General features: G+C 39.2%; 1 protein-coding gene across 2 annotated transcripts; it reads left to right on the forward strand.

Moving 5' to 3' along the window:
• Positions 1 to 1,857: 1,857 nt before the first annotated feature.
• Positions 1,858 to 19,658, forward strand: CKAP2 (cytoskeleton associated protein 2). Of its 2 annotated transcripts, none has more exons than XM_028107944.2 (9): positions 1,858 to 2,013; positions 3,907 to 3,988; positions 10,630 to 10,708; positions 10,816 to 11,678; positions 12,136 to 12,340; positions 13,939 to 14,109; positions 15,870 to 15,939; positions 17,486 to 17,738; positions 18,638 to 19,658. In XM_028107944.2, the coding sequence occupies exons 1-9, from the start codon at positions 1,944 to 1,946 to the stop codon at positions 18,891 to 18,893; spliced, it is 2,049 nt and encodes a 682-aa protein (XP_027963745.1). In that variant the 5' UTR covers positions 1,858 to 1,943; the 3' UTR covers positions 18,894 to 19,658. The 2 variants fall into 2 exon arrangements, with proteins under 2 accessions (XP_027963745.1, XP_027963754.1); XM_028107953.2 differs by having other exon boundaries at positions 10,633 to 10,708.
• The last annotated feature ends 2,160 nt before the right edge of the window (positions 19,659 to 21,818 follow it).

Genomic DNA, 21,818 nt, shown 5'->3' on the forward strand with positions numbered 1-21,818 from the left:
ATTTAGGGTTTCTTTAATTTCACTCAGCAATATTTTGTACTTGTCCGCAGAATGTTTTTGCCAGAACCTCCTAGCTTCTGAATCCAACAGTTGCTTTCAATCCCAATCTTACGAGACCTCTTCGGGGCCCAACATTGGACGATTACCTCTTTCTTGCCTCCGCAGACTTTCTGTCCTGACCCTGTTTTTGTCTTCCTTCTATTCTTTGGATAGTCCCAACCTATTCTCCCACAGGTGCTCTCCCTGTTTCACAAGAAGCGGACCAGCTATACTGCAGGTGGCTGCAGTTAAATGGTCAGCTGTGTTGGCGAAGATCTGTTCGGAAAGGAAGTCTTCTTTTGGATCTTTTAGAGAATGGTCTGCCTTCCAACAATTGTGGGATGATGATATTTTAAAAAAGTGTCTTTTAAAAAGATACCATTCTTGGAGGGGGTGAGTCCAGAGATGGGGGGGAAATTGCCATGCTAGAAAACCTAGCAGTTTTGCAGGATTTTCTATCCACCATCTCAGCCTATTGAGCTCTCCATGGTTTTCTTTGAATCACTATTTGTAACGATGCCCATTTTAAAAAAATACTGAAATTTACATAACATAAAATTAATCCTTTTAAAGTGAACAGCTCTGTGGTCTCTCTCCATTCCCCCCCCCCATAGCCCCTGGCAACCACCAATCTGTGTCATTTCTCTGTAGATTTATCTATTATGGATATTTCATATGGAATCATACCATATGTGTGACCTTTTCTGGCTGTCTTTCACCTAACATAATGGTTTGGAGGTTCTTGAGTCACTTTTTTTTTACGTTCTATTTTGTTAAACTGTTTTCTGTCACTTAATGGGAATCCGTGGTTACCCAGCCTGTCTGATGAAACTGTAGTAGATAATCGACAATATTAAATTAACAGTAATATGCAAACAGCAATGTTGTCTTAGGGATGGTGATCGGTGCTGTTTGGCTCTTAGTTCTCCCAGAATTGGCCTCGAGTGCAGGCAAAGTTACACAACGTTACACTTGACATTTCATCAAGAAAAAAACAACAGAACATCCCAAACTAACTTCCTCATTAGCAAGATGCTACCATACGATGCGTTTAGGAAACTAGCAGAGAAAGACAGGAGAACTGACCGTTGAGAGCCAGCTCTGGAGGCTCTCAGACCTGTGCCTGAGATACAAAAATTGTATCTTTCTGTCTCTGTCTCCATGCTTAAAACCCGGCTCAAACAGTGCTAACGTGGCACCTTTTGTGGGTCCGTCAGCAATACTAGTGACCTAAAGTGGCTTCTGTGTGCCACCTCGGGGACGATCAGAACAAACCTTCCGGCATTCCGGTCAGCGCAAACATTAACCTCCAGGGGGCCTGGAACACGAATCCGGAGGGAAGTCATTGCGTGGGCGTAAACAGGATGGACTGCCAAAGGAGGAGTCAGTGTTGTCAGCAGTCCTACAGTCCCTCTTCCTAGCTGTCACATGGCCATGAAGTCATTTTGGGGAAAGGGAACTACACCTGCTCTCGGTACAGCAGTCGGTGGGTGCTTACAGCCTCCTCAGCGAACACGCTCTGGTTTAACAGGCGCAGCCAAATGACACTTTTCTAGTCGGCCTTCCTCCACGCACTGTGAGCGTCCAAAGACTAGTCCTATCTGCCACACAGTAGGCACTTGGCAGGTCCCCCCCCCCCCCACCAAGGCGCAAGCTCAACACGGAAACAGCTGACCAAGTTGGCCAGCCTGGGGACTCAGCTGAGCAGCCCTAACTGAAAGGGGCAGACGGACAACCCGCCCCCGCAACCGCAGCCCAGGCTCCGCCCCTCGGCGCCCATTGGCTCATTCAATTCACGCCGCGCCTTCTACAGCCCGGCCGGCGGCGTGTTGTGTGTGCCGGGGTCTCGGCTCGCGCGGTGCGGGCCTGCGGGAGCCGAGGCGCATCCCCGTCGGGTAGCAGCCATGAGCACCCCAGCCGTGCCCCAGGACCTGCAGCTGCCCCCGAGCCAGAGGGCTCAGCCGGCGTTCAGAGGTGAGGGCCGCGGTGGCGGGAGCGGGGCACCGGGGCGACCGTGGGGAGGGGGTGGTTCGGACTCAGCAGCCGGGGCCTCGAGTCCCCCGACCAGCTTCGGCCATGACCAGTTGTGTGAGAACCGTGGGCAGATCGCTCGGCCTCTCACAGCCGCAATCTCCGCATTTGCGAAATGGACAACCAGAGCGGTGCCGGGTTCGTGGTGTTAGTGTGCGGGGCGGAGCGCCTCACGTGCGGTCGTTACTGGCCGGACGTGACCCACTGGTGGCGGAGACGGGCCTGCGGTGGAGGAGTCCGTTTGGCGAGGGAGGGTGCGCGGCACGCCTGCCCGCCCCCCGGGTTGGGGACTGGGGACCTGCCGGGGGGGGGGGGGGGGGCGGGGCCGCGCCCGGGTGGAGTGCCAACTGCGCTTGCGCAGGGCGCTCCCGCCTTCTGAGTGGAGAGCAAGTTTGGTTTTTTTTTAATTTAATTTTATTATGTTATGTTAGTCACCATACAATACATCATTAGTTTTTGATGTAGTGACCCACGATTCATTGTTTTCGTATAACACCCAGTGCTCCATGCAGTACATGCCCTCCTTAATACCCATCACTGGGCTAACCCCATCCCCCCACGCCCCTCCCCTCTAACACCCTCAGTTTGTTTCTCGGAGTCCATAGTCTCTCATGGTTCGTCTCTCCCTCCGATTTCCCCCCCCTCATTTTTCCCTTCCTTCTCCTAATGTCCTCCGCGCTATTCCTGATGTTCCACAAATAAGTGAAACCATATGATAATTGACGTTCTCTGCTTGACTTATTTCACTTAGCATCATCTCCTCCAGTCCCATCCATGTTGATGTAAAAGTTGGGGATTCATCCTTTCTGATGGCTGAGTAATATTCCATTTTATATGTGGACCACATCTTCTTGATCCATTCACCTGTTGAAGGGCATCTCGCCTCTTTCCACAGTTTGGCTATTGCAGACATTGCTGCTATGAACATTGGGGTGCATATGGCCCTTCTTTTCACTACATCTGTGTCTTTGGGGTAAATACCTAGTAGTGCAATTGCTGGCTCATAGGGTAGCTCTATTTTTAATTTTTTGAGGCACCTCCACACTGTTTTCCAAAGTGGCTGTACCGACTTGCATTCCCACCAACAGTGTAAGAGGGTTCCCCTTTCTCCACAACCTCTCCAACATTTGTTGTTTCTTGCCCTGTCAATTTTTGCCATTCTAACTGGTGTAAGGTGGTATCTCAGTGTGGTTTTGATTCGAATTTCCCTGATGGCTAATGATGATGAACATTTTTTCATGTGTCTGTTAGCCATTTGTATGTCTTCTTCCTAGAAGTGTCTGTTCATGTCTTCTGCCCATTTTTTGACTTGACTATTTGTTTTTTGGGAGAGCAAGTTTTTGGGAGAGTTGGGGTTGCCTCATCTGATGCTTCAAATTTAACACAATCGACTTTATGTAAATCCAGGGTTGGCTGGGTCTTCAGAAATAATGTTAGTTCTTTGTCCTGTGCATGGGAACACAGAGGAAAGAAACTCCTTCCCAACCCAGCTCTGGTAAATTAGAACTTGGAGTCTAGTGTCTCGACTCTGCCATTTAGTTTCTGTAAAGCTTGGCTTTCAGTAACCCTATGTTGAAAATGACATTCTCCAGATTTTTCACTTTCAAACAGGAGAGAATGTAATTCTTGTGCAGTGGTTGTGGGGACCTTTTATGGTAACAATCTCTTAAAAATGGGATTATTTTTCAAAGGCAATACTGAACTGGGAAGTTTTCTGTTGTATATAAGATGTGATCTCTAGTAGAACATTTTTCAAAGTAAGGTGTTCATTTAGTGAATATTTATTTGCTGTTATTGTTGTAACAAATGTTGACTTGTTGCTTTTTTGTTGTTTAGAACAAAGAAGACAAAAACTCAAGGAACATATGTTAAAAAGAAAAACTTTTTTTGCATACAAACAGGAAAATCACATACCCAGGTGAGGTCAGATTTTCTCGTTTCAGATCTGTAAAATTATATCAGAGCTGTCTAATAAAAATGTAATGGGAGCCACAATTGTACTGTAATTTAAAATTTCGGGGTGTCTGGGTGGCTCAGTGGGTTAAGCATCCCATTCTTGATTTTGGCTCAGGTCAGATCTCAGGGTCCTGGGATTGATCCCCACTTCTGGCTCCCCTCTCAACGGGGAGTCTGCTCGTCTCCCTCTACCTGTGCCCTTCCCCCAGCTGGCTCTTTCTCTCTCTTAAATAAATAAATCTTAAAAAAAATTTTTCTAGTAGCCACATTTGAGAAGTCTTTATATATATTTTTTTTTATTATGTCCAATCATTAGTTTTTGATGTAATTATTTATATTTTTTAAAAAATATTTATTTGAGAGAGAGCATGAGCAGGGGATGGGCAGAGGGAGAGGGACAAGCAAACTCCCTGCCGAGCTTGGAGCCTGTGGTGGGGCTCAATCCCAGGACCCTGAGATAATGACCTGAGCTTAACCAACTGAGCCACCCAGGTGCCCCTCTGAAAAGTCTTTTTAAAAGATGAATTGTAATAACATTTAATTGAGTATATACCATGTTATAATTTCAACATGTAATTCTTAAAAGTTATTGAGATATTTTACATCCTTTTTAGGTACTGAGTTTTCAAAATCTTGGTATGTATTTCACACTTTCACACATCAGTTTGGACTAGGCACATTTCAAGTGCTCAGTAGCCATACCTTCTTGGGTAGCACAGTATTTCTTCCTGTGTAAATTAATTCACACTCTAAGATGAAACAATTAATTTTAAAGCAAAGTGTATATATCAAAATATTGACTTATGGTTTATGCAGTGCTACAAAGGTCAGTCTTGATTTAGTAAGGTTTTTACTGTGTGTGGTGGGGGGGGCGTAAATGGTTATTCTTCAGGAGGTGGCTCTCCCCAAATGTTTAGAGATCATTTGTTTTAGTCTCAACCCTCCATAGGAATATCTTGGTGTTATTTTGTTAAAATTTAAAAAATAGTACATGGTTGTGGCTGAAACAAAGCCCCATGAAAGTATATAAAGCAGATCAAATGCCCCCTCTAGAGATAACCGTTAGTAACATCCTTTAGGCTCTTTCTGGCCTTCTAAGAGCATTGGCTGTAGAGTGATAAGGACTGGAGTCCGTAAGTCTGCCACTACAACTGTGTAACCTCAGGGGAGTTATGTGGCTTCTCTGAGTCCATTTACTTATATTAAAATGGGATAGTAACGTGTGTTTCTTGGGGATCAAGTAAGATAGTGAATGCATTGTGCTATGCCTGGTATATAGAGAGAGCCCAATAAGTGGTAGATATTGTTTCACGATTTCTCAGTGGCTTTATGCACAGAGCACTGGTTCTTGAGTTACTCTATTCTCCTGGTTTCTTTAGTTTCTCCAAACAGTTATTGCTATATTTTGGTTTTGTAAATTCTTCATACCCTTCCTCATGGTTGAAAGTGGTCATATGGTGCTTATATTTAGGAGGTACAGATGACAGGACTTGGTGATGGATTAGGTATGGATGGGACGTGAAAGAAAGAATGGCCTTTAAGATGACCCTGAATATTCCAGATTAAGAGCTACCACTCGATCCAATACCTGACTCTTATACTATATCCTGCTGTGGAGGGTGAAATATTACTAAAGACATTATTAGGTCAGTTTTCAACTAGAATATAAACAGATGAAAGGTTATATTAAGTTGAATTTATAGATTTGATAACCACTATGGTTATGTAAGAGAAAGTCCCTATTTTTAGGAAATAAACACTGAAGCATTAAGGGTTTAAAGGTAATAAAGTATGTATCTTAACTTGAAAGATTCAGGTAGAAAAAGTTGCATGTACTCCAAACAGACACATGTTCAGAAACAGTGCAAATAATAACGCAAATGGAATAAAAGGTTAACACTGTGCAGATCTGGGTAAACAGTATATGAATATTCTTTGAACTATTTATAATTTTGCAACTTCATGTAAGTTTGGCATTATTTCCAAATTTTAAAAATTCTTTTTAACTTTATATTAATAGGTTACTTTAAATGCTTTAAATTTTCATTTATAAATCCTGCGTTTCTTCATTTAAAACAGAAATACAATCCTAGATTTTTTTATTTGAATAATTGAGTGGCTAGTGATACCATATATCAAGATGAGGAAGACTGAGGGAGGAATGGGGGAATCTGGAGCTTTGATCTGGCCATGCTAAGTTTGAGGTACCAACAGGACATCCAAGTGGAAATGCCGAATAGTTACGTGTCTGAAGGGCTGGATTGAGATTGGGACCAGAGATTTAAACTTGGAAATTATCAGTTTGTAGATGATGTTTATTTAAAACTTTGAGGTGGGATAAGATTACTAGAGAGTGAGTAAAGAGAATATTAATTCAAGTAAGAGCATGACTCTCAACTACTATTTAAATAAGGAACTCAACTGGGCTGTGCGGTTTATAGTACTCTTAAACACAATGGGAAGATTATTCTGGCTTTACCAAGAAATCTTACAAGTACTATATTTATTCCTTTTAGAAAACAGATGTCAACTTAAATATTGTTACCTGAGCAACAAATTGTTAAATAGACGATCAATCAGATTTGCAGCTTTTCAAAATTAAATCATTCTATTTTACATTCTCTAATGTGGGTATTTTAGGAATCCTATGTTTAGATAACTCTGGTGAGGGCAATTTTATCATAACAAGACAGAATGGGACAGAACATATTTCAATATAACTCTCCATACTGGACAGGTGAATAAGGTGGATTCTCCTTATCCTGAAATTTTTTTAGTTAGCTGTTAAAAAGACCAGCAATATCAAGACCAAGTACTAGAATTCTGTTAGCACAGACAGAAAAGGAGTCCCTGAGAAGTATAAAACAAAAAAATGCAGAAGAAAAATTTTAAATTTATTTTTTTAAAAGATTTTATTTATTTATTTGAGAGAGAGAGCGAGCGCACAAGCTGGAAGGGGGGAGAGGCAGAGGGAGAAGCAGACTCCCCACTGAGCAGGGAGCCCTATGTGGGCTCAATCCCGGGACCCTGGGATCATGACCTGAGCCGAAGGCAGATGCTTAGTGACTGAGCCACCCAGGCGCCCCCAAAAATTTAGGAAGAAGAGAGACAGACTTAATAGAAGTAGACCACTGAGGTAGGAGGAAAAGGAGAAGAGCTGGTGATTGGTAGCAAAGTGAAGAAAGTATTGAAAGAAGAGTGGCCGCCTGTGTCAAGTGCTGCTTAAAGGTTCAGTAAGGTGAAAACGGAATTGACCCATGAGTTGTAGAAACATGGAAGCAGATGACATTGGGAGTCTGCAGTAGAGTGCCGAGGACACGCTCCCAATAGATGTGGGCTGGGGAGAGAATGGAATGTGACAACATGGGGACAGTGTGTATAGATACATGCTTTTGAGGAGTTTTGCTATAAAGCAAAGAGAAATGAGGCTGGAACTGAAAGGGAATGTGGAGTTTAAGGCTTTTAAGATGAGATATAATAGATAGTGTTTATATGCTGATGGGAGTGATGTAGTAGAGGGGCAAGTTAATGATTGAGAAGAATGAGCAAATCATCACAGGAACAAAGATCCTGAGTAGGCAAGCAGGAGAACACAAATATTGAGTTTGACCTTGGGTCAGCATGGTGTCAGTTCATCCGTAGACAGGAGGGAAAGCAGAATATGTGGGTACAGAGGCAGATAGGCTGGCAGTCTTCAGTGGAGGAAAGAAGGGCTAATTCTTGTTAAGACTGCGTCTCATTTTCTCAGTGAGATAACATCACAGTATACTGTAAGTCCAGAAGTAATAGGGTGTCTGATTAGTTAAGGTACCACACTGGGAGTACCTGACAGGTGGACCCGGAGCATCATCTCCCAACCCACACCAGGCTACAGACCAGTGAATAACAAAAGGAGTATTTGCCATCAGGTAGTGAATGCAGGAGCTTAAACTGGGAAGACATTGCTCTGTTCAGTGACATATATTGACTCTTCTCTGCCATCATCCAAAATGTGTAATAGAAGCTGTCAGAGTTCTGCCCCTTGTCCAAACAGACTGAGCAAACAGATGTGAAAAGCAATGTAACCCAGATTGTCACGGAGATAAGTTTTGTTCATGCTAAAATATACACTTTTTACATTCTAACATCTCTGAACTGGGGATCTTAGAATCAATGGCAGGTCTAATTGAGCATGTTTTTTCTTTTCTTAATGGAATGCACATTGTTATAATGACTTGTTAAAAGAATCTCATGGCCTCTACAAACCAGTCTATATTTGTTCAAAGGAATGTAGGTCAAATTCTTGAGAAAGCATTTGTTTTGAATATATATTCTAAATGCGTTGTCACCTAAAAATTAAAGTCCACATTTGTAATAAATCGGGCTGTCAGTGGGTATGGAAAATTTTGGATTTCTTTTGGGAGAGCTATTTTTTTCTTTTATTCTTTTTAATCAAAGTACAGTTGACATATAATATTATATTAGTTTTAGGTATACATCATAGTGATTTGATATTTGTACACATTAAATGCTTATCATCGCAAGCATAGTCACTTTCTGTCACCATATCAAGTTACTCTAACATTAGTGACTATATTCTCTATGCTGTACTTTTCATCCCTATGGCTGACTTATTTTATAACTAGAAGTTTGTGCCTCTTAACTCCACCTATTTCATCCACCCCCCCCCCCGTTGCCTTCCTCTCAGGCAACCTGCAATTCTCTGTATTTGAGTCTCTATTTTTTTATTTGTTGTTTTTTTCTTTAGTTTAGTTTTGTTTTTTTTAGATTTCACATAGAAGTGAAATCATATGTTTGTCTTTCCCCAACTGTCTTATTTCACTTGGCAGAATACCCTCAAGGTCCATCCATGTTGTCACAAATGGCAAGATTTCATTCTTTTTTATGGCTAATACTCCATTGTGTGTGTGTGTGTGTGTATGTATATATATATATATATATATATATATAACCACATCTTCATTCATTTATCAGTGGACACTTAGGTTACTTCTATATCTTGGCTATTGTAAATAATTCTGCAGTAAACATAGGGGTGGATATATCTTTTTGAATTAGTGTTTTCATTTTCTTCAGGTAAATACCCAGGAGTGAAATTACTGGATCATCTGGTATTCCTATTTTTAATTTTTTGAGGAACCTCCATACTGTTTTCCACTGGCTGTACCAATTTATATTTTCAGTGTGCAGGGGCTCCCTTTTCTCTGTATCCTTGCCAACATTTGTTATTTTTTGTTTCTTAAATACTAGCCATTCTGGGGGTGCCTGGGTGGCTCAGTCGGTTAATCATCCAACTTGATTTCAGCTCAGGTCATGATCTCAGGGTGATGAGATCAAGCCCTACATCGTCTCCGTGCTCAGCATGGAGTCTGCTTGAGATCCTCTCCCCGTGCTCATGCATGTGCGCGCGCTCTCTCTCTCTCTCTCTCAAAATTAAAAAAAAAAAAAAAATAGCCATTCTGACTGTTGTGAGGTGATATCTTATTGTGGTTTTGATTTGCGTTTCCCTGATGATTAGTGATGTTGAGCATCTTTTCATGGGTTTGTTGACCATGTATGTCTTTGGAAAAATGTCTGTACAGATCCTCTGCCCACTTTTTAATTGGGTTTTCTTCATGTTGAGTTGTAGGAGTTCTTTATAAATTTTGGAAATTAACCCCTTATCAGATATATCCTTTGTAAATAACTTCTCTCACTTAGCAGATTGCCTCCCTCCCCACCCCCCACCCTACCCCCTTGAGAGAGAGAGTGTGTGAGCGGAGGTGTGGGGGTGGGGGGACAGGGGGAGAGAATCTTATGCAGGCTCCACACCCAACGCAGGGCTCAAGGCGGGGCTTCATCCCACGACCCCCAAATCATGGCCTGAGCCAAAATCAAGAGTGGGATGCTTAACCGACTGAGCCACCCAGGTGCCCCACCTTTTCATTTGTTGACGGTTTCCTTGGCTGTGCAAAGGCTTTTTAATTTGATGTAGTCTTCGTTATTTTTACTTTTGTTTCCCTTGCCTGAGGGGACACATCCAGCAAAATATGGCTAAGGCTGATGTCCAGGAGTTTACTGCCTCTGTTTCCTTTGAGGAGTTTTATGGTTTCAGGTCTTATATTTAGGTCTTTAATGCATTTTGAGTTTATTTTTGTGTATGGTGTAAGAAATTAGTCCAGTTTCATTCTTTTGCATGTGGCTGTCCAGTTTTCCCCAAACCATTTATTTGAGGAGGGGCTGTATTTAAGTTTTTTTTCAATGTAAGTCTGTTACTGAGTACTTAAAACTAACCAAAGAAAATGTTGCTTAATAAAGGTTTTGAGGACTTGTTTGAGTGACTAGGAAGAATGGCTTGGAATGGGATTATCAAGTGTTTACATATTTTGTGTAGGGAGGGTGTTAAGACTTTTAAGAAAATACCTTTAAATTTCTCAGCTATCTTGTTTACACTATTAAGTCACTCTGTAATAAAGAAAAAGGACAAATAAATCTCAGTTCCATTCTTGCCTCAATTTAAAATTACAAAGTCAGATGATTGTTAATATTCTCTCATTCCTCCCTCCAAAGAGAAAATTTCCTTAGTACATGGTTAAACTTTTTTTCATTTTTTATTTTTTAAAGTAGTAGAGACCAGAAAGTGATGAACTCTGAGGGCCAAGTCCACGAAGAGACAAAAGTTCTGAAATTTAAAACAAAAATGGTAAGATATGCACATAGCCCTCCTAAACTGTCCCTCCCCCCCTTTTCCCTTCCTAAACTCTTAAAGTTTGTTCTGAAATGCTGATTTGTCTTAAATCATTCTTTTAGGCTGGTAAAGAAAATGTCAGTAGACCTCCTGGGAACAAAAATCATATAACAATGGGAAAAAATTGTATTCCTTTAAGACCTTCTAATGAATTAACCAGTTCAACAATAGCAGTTGACACACATAATTTTGAGGATAATAATCAAATGGGACAGTCTGTACCAATTAAAGATGACCCTCAAAGTCAACACATGACATTAAGCCAGGTGTTTCATCTTAAAAACAACAACAAAAAGAAACAAATATCCATAGAAAAACCAAAACAAGATGCTAACATGTCCAAGAAGCTTGTGCTTGGGTCTTACCGTGGCCAAATTGTTCAGTCTAAGATTAATTCATTTAGAAAACCCCTACCAGTCAGAGATGAGAGTTCTGCAACAACAAAGAAGCCTTCAGCTGCTATCCCTAAAGACCCAGAGCCTCCACCCACGGACACTCGAAGTGCAACAGTGAAAAGTGATAGAGCCCCAAACGTGGTGACCACCACTAAATTTGGGAGCACTGCATCTCAGGACAGACAGCTGGTGCGGCCTCCTATCAGAAGTCACCGCGACAGTGCTCAGGACGCTGTGAAACGGGGCATCAGGCAAGCCACTGCCAATGTTACAATCCGGAAAGGGCCTCGGGAGAAAGAATTACTGCAATCAAACACGGTTTCATCTAGTGCCAAAACCAGTTCTCAGGATGTAGAGAGAAAGAAGACACTGTCAAGAAGCCTGACTTCTGAAATTGTAGCCAGGCCTGCTTCCTCTTCTAACACCAAACTGATACAGAAATCAAACAGCATTGACCCTCGCAGACACACTATAGCAAAAGCAACTCTTGATAGATCGGCTCAGCCCAAAGAAACAGCAGAAGAGAGAAAGTAAGTAGATGTCATTTTTTTGGCTTAGTTTTCAATAGAGTACCACTTGTGAATTTGGCTTATAATCTCCTTGAATATATTAGAATTTGTGTGGGTGTGGAATCTCCTCTGTCGTAAGCAGACCAGCTGAAGCAAATTTATGTGGTGGAACAGTGTGACCTAAGTTACTGTGCTTGAGTCTGTTTCATTAGGTTGTTGTAATGTAATCTGCGTTACAAAGCTTAATACAATTGGGAAATATTTTATAACCTCTCCATTTAAAAACGCATTCTTGGGGTGTTTGAGCATGAAACGAACATTGATAATGTTCAGTATTTCTTTTTGTTCAAACTTGTGAACTTACGTGTGGCCTACATGTGGAACTACTTAAAGACCTGAGTTATTTTTTAACTTCTCTGTTTGACAGAATTCTCTCATCAGTATCACAGTAATGCTTATGTCCTGCTTCTAACTCTAGAGCTCGTCTGAGTGAGTGGAAAGCTGGTAAGAGAAAAGTGCTGAAAAGGCCTCCTAGCTCAGTGGTTACCCAGCCTGAGCCTGAAGGGCAAAACGAAAACTCAGTTGGGTCCTTTTGGACGACCATGGTAGAAGAAGATGAACAAAGATTATTTACTGAAAAAGTAAACAAGACATTTTCGGAATGCCTAAACCTGATTAATGAGGTACAGTCCTTATATTTGTGTAATAGTTTATAGTTTGCAAATTATCTTATAAAAGTTCTCTTACTAAATTACCTTGTCACTCTTTTGACCATGTAACGTGTTAGTGGTGTTATGTAGACTTAATGTTAATTGTGAGATTCTCTTTAGCCTTTAATGGACCACATTTTCATTGAGGACATATACATATATCAAAGGGATAATTAGGTTTTTTAACTTGATTTTTTTTTTTAACTTATAAATATTGTATTCCTCTAAGATGTTAATGTAGAATGGGCTGGGGGTGGATATTTTTTACATTCCTTCAGGATATTTACATATTATTTTTTCTACTCATTACATATTTTACCAAAGACTAGCAACATAAATTAGTGAGTCATTATCACAGATTAAATTCAAGTTAACTAAAATATTTGCAAACAAAATTCCATTAATCGAAACCAACATCATCACGGTCTTAAACTTACTGTAGAGTTTCACTATTTGGACCAAAATCCTACAGAGTATAATAACTCCAGAATGTTTCCTTTATTTCCTGGCTATTTTTTTTAATTCTTTTTTTTTAATATTTTATTTATTTATTCATGAGAGACAGAGGGGGAGAGAGAGAAGCAGAGGGAGAAGCAGGCTCCCAAGGAGCAGGGAGCCTGATGCGGGACTCGATCCCAGGACCCTGGGATCATGACCTGAGCCGAAGGCAGACGCTTAACCATCTGAGCCACCCAGGTGCCCTGGCTATTTTTTAATTTTGATTTGGTCACCCATGGTGTCTAAGATCCATAGCAAGAATGAATATATAGAGTATGATTTCAAACCTTACTCTGGTCTTCATGAGTGTCTTTAAGCTTTTTGAAGACCAGTGAAAATTAGGATTGGAGTTTCCCTATTATATTCTTATTTCTGCTCAGCTGGGGTTTGTCATTGATACTGTGGAAGTTCTCTTCCCTACCCTCTAACTATATATAGCTGTTACTTAAATCAACCATTACAGATTCATTTTAACCTTAATATCAAGACCTGACAAAGACCGTTTTTAAACACCTGCAAGCTATTGCCCCTCATAAACATTTGGTAGTTGCAAAAATTCTAAATCAAGTATTAAATGGAATCTCACAATATATAAAGGATAATCATCAAGACCAAGTAAAGTGTTAGTTATTTTTTTTTTAAAGATTTTATTTGAGTGAGAGAGAGAGCATGAGCGGGGGTGGGGGGGAAGGAGAGGGAGAGGAGAAGCAGACTCTCCGCTGAGCAGAGAACCTGACATGGGACTCAATCCCAGGACCCTGGGATCATGACCCAAGTCGAAGGCAGGCGCTTAACCGACTGAGCCACCCAGGCACCCCAGTGTTAGTCATTTTTGACTATTATTTTTCTCAACTAGTATATTGTTTTCATGCTTTGTACTCATGACTAATAGGCTTCTTGCTAGCCATTCAGAATAAGTTTGGGGTGAGGAAGAGAACACTGGATATTTTTATGAATAATTTTCTATCAACTTTTTCTCTCGTTATCATTAATCTTGATTATAGTACAATTACTTAACTGTTCATAGTTTAGAGGCTAAAGGATATCACTCACTTTACTTCTTGCTATTTTAGGGGTGCCCAAAAGAAGAAATATTGGTCATACTGAATGACCTGATTAAAAATATTCCAGATGCCAAAAAACTTGTTAAATATTGGATATGCCTTGCACGTATTGAACCGCTCACAAGTCCTATTGAAAATATTATCACAATCTATGAGAAAGCTATTTTGGCAGGGGCTCAGGTAAGATTAAAACTTACTGATCCTTATTAGTACACTGTAAAGGATTCAGAGTTATTTTGGAGTACATCAAACATAACTTGATAAAATTGTGGTTACATATGTAGTAGTAATGAATATTTAAAGGCCAAAATGATCACATATTATAAAAGCTGTTTCTCAACCTTCTAAAACTTGCTTATGAACTAGTGATAATCAGACCTTAGAAGATGGATATACACTGTAATGTACATTTAATGAAACTGGCTGTGAGAAATATTTTAGCACAACATGTCATTTTGCACGTTTCCTAATTAAGAAATCTGGGAAATTGAATTTTTAATATTAAAATTTATGTAATGAATATAAAGCCAAGTGGAATTAAACTAACTTTTAAAATGTTAGTAGGTTCTGTGGCTTTGTGAGAGAAGTCTTTCACTTGAAGAATACTTCTTAAATGTTCTCACATTTTTATGCCATATGTTTGGTCTTGCCCACACATGGAAAATGGCAGTAAACTAGTTTCGCTGACATATTAGCGCCATAGTGGTTTGATACCACACCTCTCCCCTCTTTGTAGTCTATTGCTGCAAGAGGCTCTGGGTATAGAATAAATTGTATTCTAGATTTTTCGGTTTGGCTGGGTTTTTTGTTTTTATGGGCAAATGTTTCTAAAATGCATTTCCTTTTGACCAAGTTTCTCAAAAATGCATTTTGGAGATTACTTACAGAGAGAGTTTTTAAAAATTCCTTTCTTTAGCCTTTCTTTAAGAAAGGTCTACTCACTTTAGTCTCTGCAAAGCCAACAGATGCTATTTGATCTTGCACTTGAATCCTAAATCAAATATTCAGCAGATATTCTCTCAAAGACTATTATGTATAAAACATTTTGCTGAAGGGTAATTGTATTTGACAGAATCCCACCTGGAAGAGGGTGTGAGGTTCCTACTACATGAACCAGAAGGGACATTACTTAAGGTGGCTTCAGGCAGAATAGCTAGTCTGCATAACCAGAGCCAAGGACTCACATAGAAGGCAGGGTGTAAAGAGAGAGAGATGTGACTCAGGAGCAGAAAGTGGAAAACAAGGATTAAAATTAGCCAAGAAAATTGAAAGCAGGATGAGTGAGTAGTTCAGGAATATGTTCTAGAACTAAGAATATGAGCCAGAACTTCCCTTATATATAATATCTTGAATATGTTGCATTAGCAATCATAGTAGTACAAAGGAACATAGTAAGTGCTTGCATGTTCTGGCATATAATGGACAGTCAGTAAAACTGTTGAATTTGAATGAGTGAAATGTTAGGCTGGTCAATCTTGAGTTGTTCAAAGATGCATTTAATAGCATGTGAAAAAAATACATAAATACATAACCATGGACTTGAATGTAGGAGAAAAGGAGTAAACTTTATGTTAAATTTACTTTAAATTTATATTATCAGCTCTTTAGTAGATATTAATGTTAACTTGCTTCTTGTCCATTAATTTTGTTTATATCAGACAAGCAGTTAAGAGTTACCAGAGGCTTAAGAAAAATTGTGGAGAAAAATTTTAATCTGATAATTCTACCCTTCTCTTCATTTTTATTCTATAAGTCGGAGAGTCATTTTCAAAAGTTCGAGTGTCAAAATAAGTATTCTGAGAAAAGAAACATGATCTAAGAACCACTGCCTTGTTTTAAAGTTTGAAGTATAGTCACTGTTTTAAATATTTTTGACTTGAACAACCTAGTTAATGTCTGAGAATATAAAACTTGTATTTTCTTCATTAAAAAAAATTAAGCCTATTGAAGAGATGCGACATGCAATTGCAGATATTCTAACAATGAAGAGTCAAGAAAAAGTGAAATATGGTAAGTTTTTAATTTTCTTCAAGTGAATTGTGATTTTATTAAATTTTCTTGAATTATTTTTCTTTTATCTTTTTAAACTTTTTAAATTTGTAGGATGTTTTTCTCCTCTTACGTCTGTGGGCATAACCCCTGAGATTCAGTGGCCTTATGTAGTGTAAGAATTTTTAATTAGGATCTCTGGTTCAAAACCCAAATTTATCATTGAGTGTTTGTGAAAGTTAGCTTACCTCTCTAGGCCTTAATTCCCTATGTTAAAAATGAGGCAGTTTGATTAGATGATCTCTAAATTTTTATCTCTTAAATTCTATCATCTGTTCTATGCTCTAGAGAAGCTTACTCAAGAATTATCTTTGCTAGGAATAGTAGATGGAGGGAAGAGATTCATTAGCTGTCAGGTATATGAAATGTAAACATTTTCTAGATTCAGATATATCCTATAACTGAAACATCTCTTGGTACAAATCTCTAATAATTGCCTAGTAGTCAAATCTAGAGGTCTTTTCACCTTGCTGGATTTATCAAGATGTCTCAAGTATTTCCCACCAAGCATGCTTTATTTTGAACTCGTCTTCCCTCATTGCTTCCGCAAACCATCATCTCTTCCTCCCAAAAAAGAAAAGGGAAAAAAGAAACTCCTCTGTCATTGAAGATGCCTAAGCAAGAAATGTTGTAAGAGATGCCCTCAGTACACCTGCACACTCATTCAGATGTGCACGTGCGTTCATTTGTTAAGCCCTAACTTAGAAATAACTTGTAAATCAGGCCCTTCCTTTTCACTGATGCCTACCTCTCTGCCACCTTGCTTAGAGGCAATCGCAGCCTCGTTTGTCTTATCATCACAGATCATTCTTTTTCATTCTTGCCATTCTAAACCATCCTTCGTAGTGATCAAATCTGATTGTATCTGTTTCTCCAGTGAAGGTTGGTTTTTTGGTTTTTTTTTTACCAAACTTCTTGCATGTAAAGTTCATTATAATCCAGCCCTTCCTACCTATCATCACCTCCTCCACACGTTCCCACCTTGCTCCTCACCCTATATCCTAAGCACGCTGGCCTGTTAGTTTTGTCTTAATAGGTCATTTCCTTTTACGCTTCATAACTAAGATTGTCTTCCTTGGTCTTGTCAAGTATTCGTTTCTCAAGACCCAAGCCTAAATGTTCATTTATAAATGTCATTTATGTCTGTCCCTCAAGCAAAGGTAGTTTTCCCATTTTTATGGGTTCCCATAACCCTTTGTTCTTACCTCAACTATATAGAATTTTTCTCATTTTAATTATTTTCAAGCACGTCTCTTCCGTGGAATGTGAACTTGAAGGACAGGGCTGGTTTCATTGTTATATCTGTATCTATAATCCCAACCCATAGATGACAGTGAATATTTGTTAATAGTTGTCAGCGGTATTGGCTTAGGAAAAGTAATAGGTAGGAGATGGCAGTTTGGTTCTTCTATTTTGAAAATCTGACCAACTATGAATTACTTTAATGTCTTCTGATTTTGCTCTTTAACTTTGACCGAAAGCTTAATCTATAAATGTATTTCTATAGGAGAAAATATTGAGGCTTGTGCAACTAAGGAATACATCCAAGAAGTCGACAGTGAAGATATTATAGGTGTTAATCTAGAGTCAGGAAGACCAGAAATGGAAAAGAAACCTAGAAATGTGGTATTTCAAGATGGTGAAAAAGAGGAAGATGACAAAACAAAAGATCCAACCAGTGATGTTAAAACCCCCAGTACAGAAACCAGGGGCAGTTGCTTAATTAAATATAATGTGTCTACTACACCATACCTACAAAGGTAAACTTTCAAAATGTAATGTGCTGTGATTTGTTTTTATGTTTAGGCATAATAAATATGGTATCTAAAAATCTTTAGCTTCCAGTTAGAAAGGTTTCAAACAAATCAGTATCATTGAGACACTTCACGTTTTGCGTGTGTGTGGGTGAGAGAGAGAGAGCACGTACAAGTTGGGGAGAGGGGGCTGGGGGGGAAGAGAGATCTTAAGCAGGCTCCACACTCAGTGTGGAGCTCTGTCGCAGGGCTTGATCTGACAACCCTGGTATCATGACCTGAGCCGAAATTAAGAGTTGGACACTTAACCGACTGAGCCACCCAGGTACCCCTGGACACTTCACCTTTTAAATACTGTATTTGGAGGTGCCTGGGTGGCTCAGTCGGTTAAGCACCTGCCTTGGGCTTGGGTCATTATCCCAGGCACTCGGATCAAGCCCCTTGTCGGGCTCCCTGCTCGGCGGGAAGCCTGCTTCTCCCTCTCCTTCCCACTCATGCTCTCTCTCACTACCTCTGACGCTACCTCCATCTCTCTCAAATAAATAAAATCTTAAAAGAAAATTAGTGTATTTGCTTTGCTCTTACCCTAAGTATTGCCATTTTGTAAAAGAAAACTTTGACAACATTTTTCTTTCATGTCTGTCTGTTATTGATAATAGTAGGTTTTGGAATTGAGCAATTAGCCAATTGTACAGATATTCAAGAATCTACTGTGTACAAACTGTGACAACAAATAGAGAAAAGAATAAGTTCCTAACCACAAGGAGCTTTCAGTACCTGTTTTTCTATAAGACAGGTAATCACATGGTTGTAACTTACAAGTTAGAGGATGATAAATGGCATAAAAGAACAAAGTAAAAACGTTAATGTTTTTTAACTCTGGGAATAATTTTGTGTCTTTTTAGTGTAAAAAAGAAGATCCAGTTTGACAACACAGATACTACATTTAAAGAGCTAAAGTTTCTAACACCAGTTAGACGTTCTCGACGTATTCAAGAGAAGACTTCTAAATTGCCCGATATGTTAAAAGACCATTATCCATGCGTGTCATCACTGGAGCAGTTAACAGAGTTAGGAGGTGAAACCGATGCTTTTGTATGCCGTCCGAATGCAGCACTATGCCCCATGTACTCAGAGGCTGGAACAGCACAGGACAAATAAAGTGATGATAAGGAATGGGGCTTCTGTTGTTCCTGGGGGCTTTTGTTTGCTTGTTGTAGCTTGGTATGTCTCTTAGGAGTTGGCCAAGTACCTAAGTATTCATGGCAGTGAGCTCTTCTACTGATGTTCACGTTATAGCAGGAATGCCTTCTGTGCAGCAGAGGGAGTTCCTAAGAAAGATGAATTTTGTCAAGTAGTTCACTATGTTCCTTAAATATAAACAGGTTTGATCATCATGTTGGCTTGTTCACTTTTAATAGTCTTAAATTGTTAGTCATTAAATATAAGTAATGCGGCAGACAGAATACTGACTTTTTTTGCCTTTTCTTAATTTTGGATCAGTAGGAAAGTCAATAATTTAATGTGACTTTTGAAAGGTGAAGACATGGAAGATTTAGCTTGCTTTTCCACCCAATTCTTGTTACCCGGGCTGCTGTGGTCTCTTGTGCTTTGGCTCTTCACTATCACTTTCCATCAATGCTAGTGAGTCTGTGGTCTCTGTTGGCTTCTTTTTTATTGTAGCTGAGGTCACCACAAACAATAATTAACTAAATGCCCCATTTCTAAGAGGAAATACTTTGTAGTAAAAAAGAAAAGGTGCCAAATGCAGTGGGTATTTGAAACTTTAAATCTGAGTTTCTTTCTTTAGTTCCTTTTGTAACTTGGCTATCTAAAATGTTAAAACTTTAACTTTCCTCATTTCATTTGATATAGTTGTAGACTATTAGAATGGAATTAGAGAAAGAATATATAATGTCATTCTAATTTAGGTAGTATTTCTAGAATAACTAATATAAAATATAACTAATATAAAATATAATAAAAACTTTACTGTTAAGTCATGTCCCTTGAAACATGATAGTTATATACAGTAAACAGTTTCTTCTCCCCACATATTAAATATCACCCCTAAAATTGTTTTATAAGTCTCTGAACTAATACCTAAATACATCCTCTACCAATTCTACAGTTTCAAAGCTTCGATAGTTTTAAAATTGTGTGTAATATAAGTGTGCTTGAAAATCACAGTCTTATGTTCACTCATTCCATTTGTATAATAGCACCTATCTTTGTTCTGTTGTCTTATGCTCTAAAGAGGAGTTTTATTCTTTTATAAACTGTGTTCCTAATATTTATAAATAAATATATCTGTATAATGATGTTTCAGTGACATTTATTTCAACAAATATGAAATGCTGGTTACAGTGAAATTTGAACCTTGCTTTTGAAATACATTATGGTTGGATTTAACTTGGGGTTTTTAATACTTAAATATGTGCTTAATGGTATATTTCCTTTTGAAAAATTTATAAATTTATCGAAAGGTTTACCTTAATTTTTACCTTAATTTTTTTTTATACTTTGTATGAATGGTGCAAAATGTGCCATTTTGAAATGAACTTCAAGTTGGCCTATACTCTCAGCTTTATAATAAGCATACCATGTGGTTCATTTGGCCATATAGAGTAGCTTGGAATGTCTCAGTGAGAGGGAACTTGAGATAAACCATTCTGTTTGGAAAAGTTTCACAGAGTGCTTTGTTCCCCCCTCCCCACCTCCCTCAGCTGTGGGAAAAATCTGTTTCCTTAAATAATCCTAGTGCTGACTTTTACAGACATGGGTCTCACTCCCTTTCAGGTGCTTAAGAACAGTTATCACGTGTCTGACCTAGGTTTGTTCCAAGCTAAATATCTCCAAGCACGTAATATATGGTACATGAGCTTTGAAGTCCAGCAGATCTACATTCAAAATCTCAGCTCCTACCTTCCTTTAAAAGTTTTGTGACTGTGGAGAAGTTAGTTGAACCTCATCTTTCCGAGGGGTAAAGTGGAGATGATCCCCTCTGTTATTTTTGTGTCATAATTTCTGGCTGTCCCTCTGGTTGATTGGCCAGAATGGGCACCTGACCCAATCTGGACTGTCAGAGTCCTTTCCATAGGTATTTGGGAATCAACTGAGTCTTTTCTATGTAGTTAGACCTGAAATAAGTAAACACAAGGTACTGGGTGACCATATGAAGGTTGCAGAATAAAGGTCACCAGTAAACCGAATGATGAAGTGACTACCCAGGCAAAAGCAAGGAGACTCCTGCCTGATGTTTTCTATAGCTCCTCACTGTGTATCCAGATATGTTCTTGTTCAATCCACATACAGGGAAAGCACAATTTTTCTACTCCAACCACACCACCCTTTTTAAATGTTACTAATTATAGTAACCTCCCCAATTTTTTTTCTGTGTATTTAACATACATAGACTTATACACATATAAACACGTGTGTGTATGTGTGGATTTTGTAGGTTTTGTTTTGCTTTGTTGGTCGTAAATGGCACCATACTTCATGTATGGTTCTACAACTTGTCTTTTTTCTAGTTTACTAAGCTAATGAACTTTTCATTGACCTAGATCAATGTCACATTAAGACTACATGGGAACTTTTTAACTTGGTCTAGCTTTTCACACTGTTTACCACTGCAGGCAACATCTAACACAGCAGGATAGTGGTTAAGAATCAGACTTGAGTCATACCACCTGGGTTCTAATACCAGTTCTACCACTTACTAGCTGTGAGACCTGAGGCAAATAGCCTCTTGTGCCTCAGAGATAATTGTACCTTTGGGGTTGTTTTGGAGATTAAAATGAGTTGATAGCTAACATTTATCCAGTCCTACTCTAAGCAGCACTTCACATGTATTGACTGACTTAAAACAGTGCCTAGTACCTTGTATATGTTATCTATGGTAATATTTAATTTCCAATCACTGCCCAGTTCAGAAGCTCCCCTGACTGGGATCCACACGTTGGCAACTGCTGGAGAGAAAAGGGGTCAGATCTGTTCTCACTATTTCTTCCTCTATACTCACTGGTCTGTGCTTGCTGATCCTTAATAGGCTGAATTGTGTCACCCCAAAAAAGATGTTGGAGT

Source organism: Eumetopias jubatus, unplaced genomic scaffold (genome assembly GCF_037043125.1).
Source record: "Eumetopias jubatus isolate StellerSeaLion01/CBP00866 unplaced genomic scaffold, mEumJub1_p1.0 scaffold_3, whole genome shotgun sequence".
Taxonomy (NCBI): Eukaryota; Metazoa; Chordata; class Mammalia; order Carnivora; family Otariidae; genus Eumetopias; species Eumetopias jubatus.

Coding starts and splice junctions, on each gene's coding strand:
- CKAP2 (XM_028107944.2), top strand. CDS start 1,944: ATGAGCACCCCAGCCGTGCCCCAGGACCTGCAGCTGCCCCCGAGCCAG. Junction 2,014..3,906: donor GGCTCAGCCGGCGTTCAGAG/GTGAGGGCCGCG, acceptor TTTGTTGTTTAG/AACAAAGAAGACAAAAACTC. Junction 12,341..13,938: donor GCCTAAACCTGATTAATGAG/GTACAGTCCTTA, acceptor TTGCTATTTTAG/GGGTGCCCAAAAGAAGAAAT.